The sequence below is a fragment of the Mastigoproctus giganteus genome, chromosome 9 (genome assembly GCF_048544385.1).
Source record: "Mastigoproctus giganteus isolate SK-2022 chromosome 9, ASM4854438v1, whole genome shotgun sequence".
NCBI lineage: Eukaryota > Metazoa > Arthropoda > Arachnida > Uropygi > Thelyphonidae > Mastigoproctus > Mastigoproctus giganteus.
Genome location: NC_143583.1, coordinates 84,993,727 through 85,007,539, shown reverse-complemented (window position 1 = coordinate 85,007,539; position 13,813 = coordinate 84,993,727). Strand labels below are relative to the sequence as shown.

The 13,813-nt window shown below is 36.5% G+C and overlaps 1 protein-coding gene across 1 annotated transcript in view; it reads left to right on the top strand.

The window, feature by feature from the left end:
* Nucleotides 1-13,813, top strand: part of LOC150080513 (pyruvate dehydrogenase (acetyl-transferring) kinase, mitochondrial-like) — a 111,950-nt gene that overhangs the window by 57,319 nt on the left and 40,818 nt on the right. Inside the window, exon 5 of the mRNA XM_090381932.1 lies at nucleotides 4,955-5,044. Coding sequence (XP_090238058.1) covers nucleotides 4,955-5,044 — 90 coding nt within the window. The remainder of the gene's footprint in view (nucleotides 1-4,954; nucleotides 5,045-13,813) is intronic.

Genomic DNA, 13,813 nt, shown 5'->3' with positions numbered 1-13,813 from the left:
CTTCCCCTTAACAAAACCATGCTGTGTCCTAGCTATAACTGAAGTCTTGTCTAGATGATCCTGCAGTGCTTCTTTCACCAGTGCCTCCATTAATTTTCCGGGAACAGAAGTTAAACTCACAGGTCTATAATTACTTGTGTCAGCCTTTGATCCCCCTTTGTGAATTGGGGTCACATTTGCACATCTCCAGTCAATGGGTACCTCCCCTGAGTCCAAGGAAGCTCTCATAATTATGGCTAAGGGTTTGCTTACCTCCTTTGCTGCCTCCTTTAATATAACTGGATAGATCCCATCCACCCCAGGTGCCTTTCTTGTGTTTATCTTCAACAATTTCTCCTCCACTTTGCTCTCAGTTATTACAAGATTCTCTAGCTTACTGCTAGAGTTGAATACGCCTCTGGCATTCCCCTCGCTGAATAACTCCTCATGTGTGAATGTCGATGCAAAATATTCATTTAGTTTGTTAGCTACCCGAGCAGGGTCATCAACAGTTGACCCATCGATCTCAAGTGGACCAATCTGATTCATCCCCTTCCTTCTAGAGTTTACATAAGTAAAGAACTCTTTGCTGTTTTTCTTCGCATCACTTGCCAAGGATCTCTCGTAATCTGCCTTCGCCTGCCTAACCTCCTTTGTAACTTGGTTACAGATCAACTTGTATCTATCATAGGCATCCGTGTCACGTGTTAATTTGTATGTATCCCATGCATTTTTCTTCTCTGCCATATGCCTCATTAGTTCATCTGACAACCATTTAGGCCTAAACCTTGAACAATATTTCTTAGTTGGTATGTAAAGCCTAGTAGCTTCCACGATAAGTTCTTTGAATGCTTCCCATTTTGAATTTGCTGTTGGCAATATCATCAGTTGATCCCACTGTATAGAATTTAAATACTGTCTCAGTCCATTGTAGTCGCCTTTACGAAAGCAATACCCCTTCCCTTTACCCCTAATGGTAGTTACCTCTTTGAGTAACTCCCACTTCAGCACACTGTGATCACTGCCACCAAGTGGTTCATTTATCTGCAGATTCTTAATGCATGAAGAATCACTACTGATAATCAAATCAAGAGTATTACTCCCTCTAGTTGCCTCCCGAACATGCTGATGTAGAAAACAATCATCCAATAAATCCACAAAAGCCTTGCTACTGTGTGAGTGACCAGCCCCCAAATTCCAGTCAATATCTGGGAAATTAAAATCCCCCATTATAAGACTCTCTGATTTACTGGCCCACTCTATTTCTCCGAACAGTTTCTTATTATACTCATCAGAGTCATTAGGCCTATAGCACACTCCTACTCTCAATTTTGATCTCCCAATGCTTATGTCACACCAAACTGACTCGACACTGCACTGTCCAGCGATGTCGACTGGCTTCACTTCCTTGGATTTTATGTGTTTCTTAATTAATAGCATAACCCCTCCTCCCTTCCTATCCTGTCTATCCTTTCTGTAGACATTGTACTCCCCAAATTCCAGTTCTGCATTTCTTATATCTGTGTGACACCACGTCTCTGAAATCCCCACAATATCTGCCTTTGATGTTTTGAGCAATACCTCAAATTCATAAAATTTATTTACTAAACTCCTAGCATTGGTGTACACACAAGTATACATGCACCTGTTCTTTTTCTTAGCTACCCTAACACAACCCATGTGTTTACTTGTACCCCAATGATTCCCAGCAGTCTCTGAAATATCCTGCATCTTATTTTCCAGGCTGCGGCTCATTCCAATAGAAGCAGTGCAAGAATCACTTTCACCTCTGCCAGTGGCTACTGTTAATCTATTAGTCCTTGTATCCCCCCAATCTAGCAGTTTTCCGACCCACCTAACATTGCCTCGATAGCATCAGCAAACATTCTTGCACCCTTTCTATTTAAGTGTATCCCATCCCTGTAGAAGCAGTCTCTCCTGTTAACAAGTACAGACCAGGCTGAAAAAAATTCTACCCCTTGAGCCCTGCACAATCTTTCCAGGGCCGAATTGATTGACAGGGCTCTCATCATATACTCCCTCCTATCGTGTCTGGGCAGAAATGCAGACACTTTCAATTTCAACCCTAATTCACGGCTTTTTTTCATCAGTGACCTGTACTTGTCAAGTAATTCCGCCGGTCTCCTACTCTTAATGTCATTAGTGCCAACGTGTACAACTATATCACCTTTTGTGCCCTTAAAAGATGATATCCGCTCTACAACGTCATCAACTTTTGCCCCTGGCAGACATACCCTGGTCCTATTCCACCTATCCTTTTTACAAAGCATGTTTCCCGTTTCCCTGACAATAGAGTCACCAACAACTACTAGTTCCTTTGGGACCAGCGCATTCTGCCTTGGGGGTTGCTGCTGTGTTCCGCGATGACCAAGTGCAAGCTCTGGCATTGGTGTGGGCAGCTGAGAGCTTGATGGGCCCCTCACTTGTAATCCTTCGAGGGCATCCACCCTATCCTTCAAGCTCTCATATAGGCCCATAACAACGCTGAGTTGTCGCCTTATCTCCTTACACTCCTTGCATCGCACACACACAAAGACATCCCCCATGGCAGTATCATGTCCCATACTTGACTGCTCCGCAAACATCAAGCAAATAGTGCATCTTACAAGGCTGTGATTCAGAGGACAACTGCCCCCCTCAGTTCTCCCCTGGGCCACAGCATTCCCATTAGCTTGAGCCCTTTGCTTTGCTGCTCTGGTTTGAGTCATGATTTAGATTTACTTTCAATAAAATTTCAATTTCTGTACAAAATTAAATCCTAAACTTGTATCCAAACACAGTTATAACGCTATATTTATGTTTCAGTAACGAGTGTTATCTACGGAATATTTACGTTTCAGTAACGAGTGTTATCTGCGAAATCCCTTTATATAACTTTCGTATCAAGTTATGTATTAATTATTTGTTTTTACTAATTATTTATGTTACGTAACCTAAGTGGTTATATGTATAATTAATTATTTTAAATAAAATTAATTATATTACGTTTGTAATCTAAGTCGTTATATGTATTTATTTAAACGTACAATTTAACTGCTAACGAAGTTCAACTAACGCTATCTAGTACGGTATATCGTATCACAAAGGCGGGAAAATTACGAACGGTTAGCGGAGTTGAAACACGTGGAAACCTTTACCGATACTTTTATGCAATTACAAGGCCGAGTAAAGAATAAATACACCAAATTAATCAGAAAATCACAAAATAATGTTATACTACTAAATTTAAATCAAAAGTTTTAGAAAAACAATAATTTCAAATCAATAATTAACAAAAATCCACTTAGCGGCTTTGAAAACGACCGTCTCTAGTAGCCTCGTCAGCAGACCTCCAAAGGAGATACACTAATATAAAATTTAAACAAAATTTGTAAATTTTACAAACCTTCATGAGTTATCAGTCATGTCACATTTTTGTGTAAGGGAGAAATCCTTAAATATTTAGGACTCCTTTCAGCAATGCTATACCAGTGTGGCCACAAATCCCTGAGAGACATGGGTTCACACTGAGCTTCTGAGCACCATTCGTTTGATTGACAAGGTCTGAGTTTGACACCTCAGTTGTAGACTATCAGCCTTTTAAGAGAAAGAGCCTAATTACTAAATTCATTAAAATACTCTTGGAAATCCACTGCCATGTCATAATGCTCAAGCAGCTAATTTGCAAAACTTTGTAAAATGGAAGAAAATAGTAGTAGTGGTAGTGGCATGTGATGCAAGAAAGCAAGTGTATGAGCTTATGCAGCATCAGCCAAAAAAAAAAAAAAAAATCACACCATTCCCTCCAAATGCCTGTCCAGTTCCTCCTTAAATTTATTCAACCTATCAACTTCCACAACGACAGACGGAAGTTTGTTCAGCAATTAACCACCCGCTGGCTAAAGGCAAATTTCCGCACATCTATTCTACATCTGTCTTTTCTTAATTTGAATTTATGCCCCCCCCCCAGGTTCGTAATCTGAACAAGTGGAAGGATCCCATCAGAATTCAGCGTGCTCAACCCATTCAAGCCCTTATACACATCAATCAGATCACCGCGCAGGTGCCTAGTCTCCAGCCACTGCAATTTGCAGAACTTAAGCCTCTCTTGGTAAGAGGATCCCTTCATTCCCCTCACCAACCTTGTTGCCCTTCTCTGTACATGCTCAAGTAAATCTACATCCTTCCTAAAATGAGGCCTCCAGACCTGTACGCAGTACTCAAGGCGTGGCCTGACCATTGCCTTATACAGAGGGACAATCACCTCCTTCTCCCTGCTAGCAAAATTCCTATATATCATTGGCAAAACCCCATGACCTGCTCTTGCAGCCTGTCTGTATTGCTCAGAAAACTTCATATCTGACTGCACAATTACTCCCAAGTCTTTTTCATTTTCTACCACCTTAAGTGTATTAAGGTGGTAGAATATAATAGTAGTAGTAGTAGTGGCGTGTGAGCAAGTGTATGAGCTTATGCAGCATCAGCCAAAAAAAAAAAAAAAAAATCACACCATTCCCTCCAAATGCCTCCATGTCCAGTTCCTCCTTAAATTTAATTACTAAATTCATTAAAATACTCTTGGAAATCCACTGCCATGTCATAATGCTCAAGCAGCTAATTTGCAAAACTTTGTAAAATGGAAGAAAATATTCATAAGTCTCATTCAGTTACATTATTTCATAATTAAAAATTATTTAATTATGGTTAATATAGTAGACTATTCCTAGTCAAGACTTCTTGTGATAATGGTATAGATACAACTTTTGTCTCTAGAGCTGCAAAATTCAAGATTGCAGACAAAATATGAATTCCAGAATAGGTTGGGTAGTGTCTAATAGATTGCAGCTGTGTAGGAACACAGTTTCAGTCTGTTAAACTGTGTTAATCATGTCAGTTATTTTTGAATGAGCCATAATTGTGAAGAATTGTGGCATTTTTGGTTGGTCCTTAAATATTTTTAAAATTTTAATTTCAGCTCTTTTATTTGGTGATGAGCATGAGGAAAACCATCCCCATCATGTAGGTTGTATTGATCCAAATTGTAATGTTGTTGGAATTGTTCGTGGTAAGTAACATTACTTTGAATTTAGAATTATTAAATTTAAGATCTCTTTTTTGGTTGAATCTCTTCTACTTTTGACTCTCTCTCTAAATCGGGAATATTTTATTTATTTTTATTTTTTGCTGGTGCAGCATAAGCCTCAGGCTTCCTTGCACCATATAGCTAATATTAATAATAATAATCACACACACACACACACACACACACACACACACACACACACACACACACACCTTTAAAATGTTCAATGAGAAGTTACTTCTTTCAATTAAAGTAATTTAGATATGTAGGATACTTCACTAGACCCCAACTGATGTTTTTTTAAGTGAAGAGGGGAAAGCACAACACTGGAGGAAATGCAAACACATTCTCCACTTTACTACCATGACTCATCCAAAAAAGTATATGTTAAAATGCTAGTCTTCCTTGTCATCCCATTTAAATTTTATTCCTCTCCATGATTGCAAAGCATTTCCACCAAATCTGCTTTGCCGGAAATGGCACTGGAGTTAAAACCAAATCAATTCAGAGGATGATAGCGCACATGAAAATTCTAAACTTCCAAATTTTACACTAAAAAGCATACAGGAAGGCATAAATTTACCCGAGCAATTAGAATCTTATTTTTTGAATGCAGATTCTTGAATGAAAGGAGCCCAAAGTTCAAAAGGAAGTAGGGATTCAAAAATGCTTAGTTCCATATGATGAAATTCACAAAGATTTATCAAGCAAAAGCAAACAAACCCAGATTACCGATTTTTTTTTTTTTTTTTTTTTTTTTTTTTTTTTTTAAAGAGAGCAGAAGATACACTAATTCTAGAATGGTATATTTCTGTTAGTTTTGTTAAAATTGTTAACGAAATAGTGTATTTTTGTTAGCTTTTAGAACACAACTCCCCTTTTTGTACTTTTTCTTAGTCCTGTAAACACAATATTTTATAGGAACCTAACTACAGTGCTGTTGTTGTTATTATTATTATTAGCTATATGGTGCAAAGAAGCCTGAGGCTTATGCTGCACCAGCCAAAAAAAAATTTGAGTGAGAGAGAGAGAGAGAGATGAGGGTTACCTGTACATACTTCTAGAGGGGGAGATTTTGTGCAAGAGAAATACAGTATTCTGTAAATATAGTATGTTATGATTTATGCTTTTTTTGTAGTCGGTGCATGTTAAATTGTTGGATTTTAACCTGTTCAAGAGTACTTGCGTATATATACATTTTACCTGTGTGGGTTATAAGGAGTATGTACCTATATATATATATATATATATATATATATACACACACACATTTTTCAAGGTTGTTTCAAAAATGATTGCTTCATAAATATTAATTTGGCCCCATATCAAAAAGTTCAGGGACTGAACTACTATTTAGGAAATGGACTTGCTGCCTGTTCATATGGATCTTCTTCAAAGTAGTTTCCTTGACACTATAAACCCTGACTACAGTGCTTCTGCAGCTTCAAAGAAAGTATTCCTGATTGGCTTCTTTTAGAATTTCTAATAGTTCCATGTCACCCTCTGAATATCTTCCTCAGTTTTTGCAAGTCTATGACCTTTCGAGGGGGTTTGAGAAACAAAAAAAACAAATCACAGGGAGCTAAATTTGGCAAGTATGGCAGATGGAGTACTTTTCAAGAAATTCTTGGATGGAAAGCACAGGTCATGTGTTTTGCAACCTAGCATGCAGGAGGATTGTCATAATGCAATCACCAATTTCCTGAAATCTACTTTTCCACCTTGATCAAGCAGGAAAAATTTGTAATGAACAGTGCCCTGTGAGTTCAAAAAACATAACCATGATCTTTACATTTGATTGCCTTTCTTTTTTTGGCTATTGGAGAAGATAGTTTTTCATCAAGAGGACTTGGCCTTTGTTTCCAGGTCATGGCTATACACCCACACTCCATCACCAGTGAATGGAAAAAACAAAATGTGGGCCAGTAGCAGCATGTTGATGATAAAGATCCTGACGTGCAATCTTGCCTGATCTCAGTGATCATCAGTAAGGATGCAAAGTACAAATTTGGATAAAATAAATCACATTTCCAGATTTTGTTAAAATTGATTAGTCCCGTGAGAAACGAAATTTCACTATCAACTTTGCTGATAGTTAAACATTGATCATTCCTGATTAGATCACAAACAACTGAATGATTGTTTTTTTGAAGTTGAACAGCAGCCAATGCAGAGATTACCTTTGATGGACAAGCAGCCTTCTTTGAACTTTGTGAACCATTGAAAAGCCTTTGAGTGGCACATACAGTCATTCTCAAAAGATGTTTTTAACATTCCGTGGGTTCCTGTTGCACTTTTCTCTAATTCAAAACAAAATTTGGGGCAAATTTGCTGTATCTTGAAATTTCTGCATTGTAGATAAATGGGTGATTCAAGCATTACTATGCCTAGATAGGTCACTGAACATGTGATAAGTCTCAACCGTTTACAACACCTCTTGAAATGGATAGAAACATGGTAAGAGATCATGCCCTGTCGTCCATTGTCCAATTATGGCTTACAAAAGCCATAATTATCTGGAATTTAAATCCAGAAGTTGATGAAATTTAATCATATCAGGTGATACATAAAGTAGATGTAGATAAGAGTATTACATCAAAAAAGTAATGATGAGTTAGATTTTTGCAAACTTTTTTTTTTTAAGAGAAAAAAATTAGAAAATTTTTTTCCTAATTTGGTTTTTGAAATAACTTTGCTCTAATGTTGGACACCCAAACAAAAATAAGAATAAATTAATATTTAAATACGTTTATATAAAAATTTCTAATTTTTACAATTTCACAAAATTAAAAAAAAAAGTAAAACTCCCCCCATCCCAGGACTCACACAGTGCTTATAAACTACTCGCTTGTGAAAAGGTTAATATTTAGAAGACTTCAATTGTTTTTTTTTATTAAAAATTATTTAAAATAAGTAGTCTGATTTTTTTTTTTTTTTACCTTGCTCCCCATTTCAATTGGAAATAATTTTAGTTACACATAAGTTACACATGTTGGGTTTTCTAGTTTAAAAAAAAAAAAAAAAGAAATAGGAGCAGTCCCATCATGGTTTCCTAAGGGAAAAACCCCCTTCTAACCATAGCCCATTTTGAAGAGTAACCATTAATTATAACTCCCTCACCCTTGCTTCCATTTGCACAGACATCCTGTAAGCTATCTAAGGATCTTCTCTGTGATCTGAGTAGGTTTCAGTTTATATAGCAGCCTCTTGTGCAGGACAGAGCCAAATGCTTAGCTGAAGTCCAAATAATGACAGAGTTATTTCATGCATCCAACTCATAGGTCATTTGTTCTTCAGATTTACTTTTTTTAAAACGAAACTTGTTCCTTTTCTTTGTTCCTTTAGTCAGTGATTTCTCATACTTGGCCTTTGCCATTTGTGTTGTTATTACAGATGAACTTATTTATGTTATATGCTTCAGAAATTATCATTACTACATAACTGTCTTATATTATCTTTTTTGGTTCTGTTAAACTAGTGTGTTCCTCATTCATCCACCTCACCTTCTTCCTTGTGCATATATTTTCTCAATGGTGTATATGCATTCATAGTTTGTGTTAGCAGCTCTAGAATTATTCCCATAATTCACTTCCTTACAGCCTTTGCCACTGATATAGGTGGTGTAGCATCTGCCATGCTCTCCTTTCATTCCCTAAAATTGAAATCCATGCCATTACATTTAACAACCCAGATCTCACTTTTCATCATCCACCATAGCACTCCATGATCACTTCCTGCTAGAGTTAAACCAGCGTGTTTCCTGTACTGTGATTCCTGTAATATGAACCCTAGGATAATGTTGTTGATCATGGGTGATGATCAGATCAAAAATGTTTTTGCACCTAGTACTTTTCCTAACATGCTGATATAGATAGTTATCAACTAGTTATTTAAAATTTTGTTCTCTGTGGTGAGTTTTCCCTCCCAGTTTGTAATCTCATAACATTTGAAATCTCGTACTCTTCAAAGTCTACTTGCCTGCAGCATATCCCATTTTCACTTTATTTCCTGCTAACGCACACAAAAAACTGAATTCTGATGTGTTATTTTAGAATGTGGGAATGTTCTTGCTGTGCACAGGCCATTTTAGGTAAGTAACATGACCCAGCTTTTCTTCTCCTGTCCATCCTTCATAAATGTAATGTCACAGCAAAGCTCATTTCCTTATTTCTGGGTGACATGTATTTTCAGTTTATCTCTGTTATGTCAGCATTAACTGTACTAACCAAGAATTTCAAACTTGCCCGTTCTATTAGCAGTACTCCTCACACTGCTATAAACACAGCCCATACTAACTATTTATTATATACAGAGTGCAGAGAAACTCTACCGACAAACTTGAACATGTGATAGATGGTACCAAAAGAATTTTTTTTTTTTTTTTTTATCAAGTAAACATAGGTCGTAAATGAGTCATTATAGCAGAAGAAGCTATTAAAGGGTTGTAAAAATCAGAATATGTATGTAAGTATAAATTTATTTTTATTTTGCTAACCTATGGATAATATTCTTCCAATTTTCACACATCATTTAATTTATAATGAACATTTGGTAATAAAGTGTAAATTTGTGCTTTATATAACCTGCAGTTAATAGTAATATTTATATAATTATTTGTCGATTTTAACTTATTAGAATCAAAATTCAATTTGCGAACATGGTCACTATAACTGGCGCTTACTGTGTTTGACCCCAAATATGAAAACAAACAAGCTTTACCTTTCAGTTAACAAAGAAAATAGTCTACACTTCTCTTCACTTATTGTTTGAAAGTTGGTAACTTGATCTTTCCAAATTACCCTATTTGTCGGCTTATAAGACGCACCCTAATTTTGGAACAGTAAATTTAAGAAAAAAAATATTTATTGTTAATACAATGAAAATTTAAAATTCAATAAAAAAAAAAGCCAATAAAGAAAGGTATAGGATTATTACTCTTATTATTTTAATATTATTCAACTTCAGATTCATTACTGACTTGATCATCATTATCCTCAGCATTAGTTGAGGCATATGATGCAAGAAAGCAAGCTTATATAGCATCAGCCAAAAAAAAAAAAAAAAACCCCTTCCCATTTCACCCATCCGGTCATTCCAAATGTTTGTCTAGTTCAGCCTTAAATTTATTTAAGCTATCAACTTCCACAACAACAGATGGAAGTCTGTTCCAGCAATCAACTACAAAAAAGCAAACTCGTGAAGCTATAGCCATCCTGAGGAGAGCATTGAGAGAAACATTGAAAATGGCTGGCTAAAGGAAAACTTCCTCACATCTATGTACAACTGTCTTTCTTCAGTTTGAATCTATGCCCCCTCAGTTTCTTAATCAGCATTGAGCCTGCTCAAACCATTCAAGGCCTTATACACCTCAATCAGGTCACCTCGCAGGTGCCTAGTCTCCCGATGCTGCAACTTGCAGAACTTAAGCTTCTCTTGGTAAGAACACCCCTTTGTTTCTCTCACCAATCTTGTTGCCCTTCTCTGTACTTGTTCTAGCAACTCTACATCCTTCCTAAAATTCATCACAAAACATCATCATAATCATCATCCTCTTCACTAGTATCACTGTCAATCTCATACAATAAACGATCTTCAGTGCCATCCATTACATTACTTCTACCACATTTTTTAAAGGACTTGACCACAATTTCAGTCTTAACATCATGCCATGATTTTAGCATCCATTCACACACTTGTGCTATTGATGGATGTTGTATCGTGGTTCCCTTCTATCATCCATTTATTCCATTGCTCCTGCATGTTATTCTTGAATGGATTATTAATGCTGACATCTAATGGCTGTAACTGGGAAGTTACACCAGCCGGAATTACCGCTAATTCTGTGTTCATTATTTCAGCCAGTTGTTTGATGTTTTCAGTCCTATGTGCTCTAAACTGATCCCATACTAGTAGTGCATTTTTACGCAGTAGTCCACCAGGATGCCTGGACCAAACTTTTTTACAAACCAGTCCTTGATACTTTTTTCATCCATCCATCCATCCCTTCAGTTGTACAAGTACGTGAATTCCATTTGGCAGTTTATCTTTCGGTGAAGTTGTTCTTTTAAAAATTAACATTGGCAGAAGTTTGGTCCCATCAGCACAACAAGTTAAAACTGTGGTTTTGTGTCTTTTCGTGTCCAGTGGTTTAAATAGTTATGGATTTTTGCCCTCTCAGATTTATGGTTTTATTGGATGGCACGTTAAAAGTGAATGGAATTTCATCCATATTCCCGATTTGGCTAAGTTCGTAGTTGCTTCGTTTTCTAGCATTAAGGACAAATTTATAGAAATCTAACATTTTCTGTTCGTAATCAGCAGGCATTCTCTGGGCTATTCTAGTTCTTGTGCGTAAACTTAACCCTTTTCTTTTTATGAAGCAATAACACCAAAAATCAATTCCTTTAAAGTCGTGTATCCCAATATCATCTGCTTGTCTCCTTGCTTTTACTATTATCATTTTAGTACTCACTGTAATACCCATGTCTCTAAGTTCCATTATCCAACTACACAAGTTTTCTTCCAAATTTGGCGATTTAGGTGGGATTTTACGAAGGTTGTGCATTGTTTCATCTGCTTCTTGTAATAAAACTTCCTCCATTGATGAATCATCTTGTCAGTAGGTGGTGGTCTGAAATTTCGTTCTGCCGTTCTGTCCCCTTTTTCTTTGGCATATTGTACTATTTTAGCTTAAATACAATAGTATAATTTTGCCTTTTTGATGCACTTGCTATTGATTACGGCTTAAATGTATAACTGGAATTCACTTGTTACTCCAACAGCAGCCTGATAATTACTGAAAAGTGTATTAATGTATAGTAGTTAACAATCCATTAACTACTGTACGTTAACTCTCCATTTTACTCATGTGCTGTATTGGCACTTTTGGCTTCTTAGATGCAGTGCAAGTTCTTTTAAGGTATTTATAAAGAAAAAAGTGCATCTGATAAGCCGACAAATCCAGTAGATGTTCTCCCCCAAGCATTTTATTCCTCACCATGTAATAGGTCACTCCTGGCATGGAAAAAACTATCCCCTCCTTGCAAAGTATTTTCCACAATGATATGGTCTTACGAAGAATCAAGTTCTGCTGTAAACATGGAGCAACTTTGCTGAAAAATTGTCATCCTAGAAAAATGGACTGGATCAGTTATTAAAGGGATATAAAAAGTGTGTGTGTGTGTGTGTGTGTGTGTGTGTGTGTGTGTGTGTGTGTGTGTGTGTGTGTGGCTTTGTACACCTGCTTTCTTGTATCATTTTGCCACTTAAAATGCTAATGCTGTGAGATAGGTTAAAATGTTGCCTGTAGTTCTGCACAGACATAACAACAGGAGTAATTTATATAATGAACTTCTTGTTGATTAATTCTGAACTTGGACTCAAAGGCTTATGGAGTGAGGTGTTTTCTTAGCTTAGCCTGCCTAAGCTTGTTGAAGAAATTTATTTAGTAAATAGAATTCACTTGAATAAAGAACATCCAAGAGTTTTTGTGACACATACCAAGATTTACACTTCAGTCATCCTCAAGATTACTTATGTGCAGCCCTGAAATACCAAGGCACAGAAGGGGAAAATGAATTAGGCATGAAACCACCAGCAGTTAAACAGGGGAAAAAAAAAAGCAAGAAAGCTTTTGTTCACAGCCAAGAGTAGCATCCAAGAGATACGGAATGAAGAACTTTGTAGTGAATAGAATGTTCATGAAAGGAAGGAAAATGTTATGCTTTTTATATAGCTGCTTGAGGTGACCAGATTATTCCTTTTTGATCAAACTTAAGCAAATGTTGATTCTGTATGATGGGAGATGATTAGTGGTTAAAAAAAAAAAAAAAAAAAAATGTAGTGGGGTGTGTTACAACTTAGCACCTTTCATCAATGCTTAAGGCTAAGTGACTGCAAAGAGAGTAGGATAAAAATCTCTTCAGGACACTTCATTGAAAAATGAGTTGCCCTGTTATGGGGTGACTTAACTTTCTCTTATAATGGAAATTGTGGATTAGCAATACACAGAATGTGACCGGTTTGTTTAGCCAACTGGACAATGTGTTATATTCTAACTTGTCAGAGAAAGCACAATAGGCAGAAATATCCATGACTCCTGGATATTTCTGCCTCTTGTGCAAGGACCCAGTGCTTGTGAAAAATCAAAGCAATATTTAAAGACAATTAAAGAACTGATAATGAGTGGTGATCAATCACAGTATCATAAAATGAGTTGTATCCAAAGAAATTTCTTCTAATACAAATGCATTATGGATATTGCTGGAGAGTGTATCCTTGCAGCCAGAACACATTAATTCTAGTGAGGAAGCATTGCAATAAAAAATGCCAGAATGGATGACAAGGGTGCTGACAGATTTAAATGTGGAAAAGAAAGGAAAAAAAAGCATGGGATAAATGCATGATAATGTGATTATCCCACGTCTTTCATATGCTAGTTATGCATATCTGACAAAACTGTCAATGGGGAAAGACGGGTAAAAGCTAAGCAGTGGGAATTGTTCTCATACATGCAGTAAATATTCTTCTGGCCTGTGTACTGTATTGAGATTAAATGGAAATTTTACAAAGAAGAATAGTAAATTAGATAGTTCCATATGAAATTAATGTAGTGGAATCATATATAATACAGCTGAAGTGACAGTTGAATTGAGTCAGGTACTCTGCAATGATCTTTACATTGGAAACCACATTTTAACTGTTAGGAAATAGTCAAGATTAGTTAATTGCTCCAAAATAAGTGGCATATCT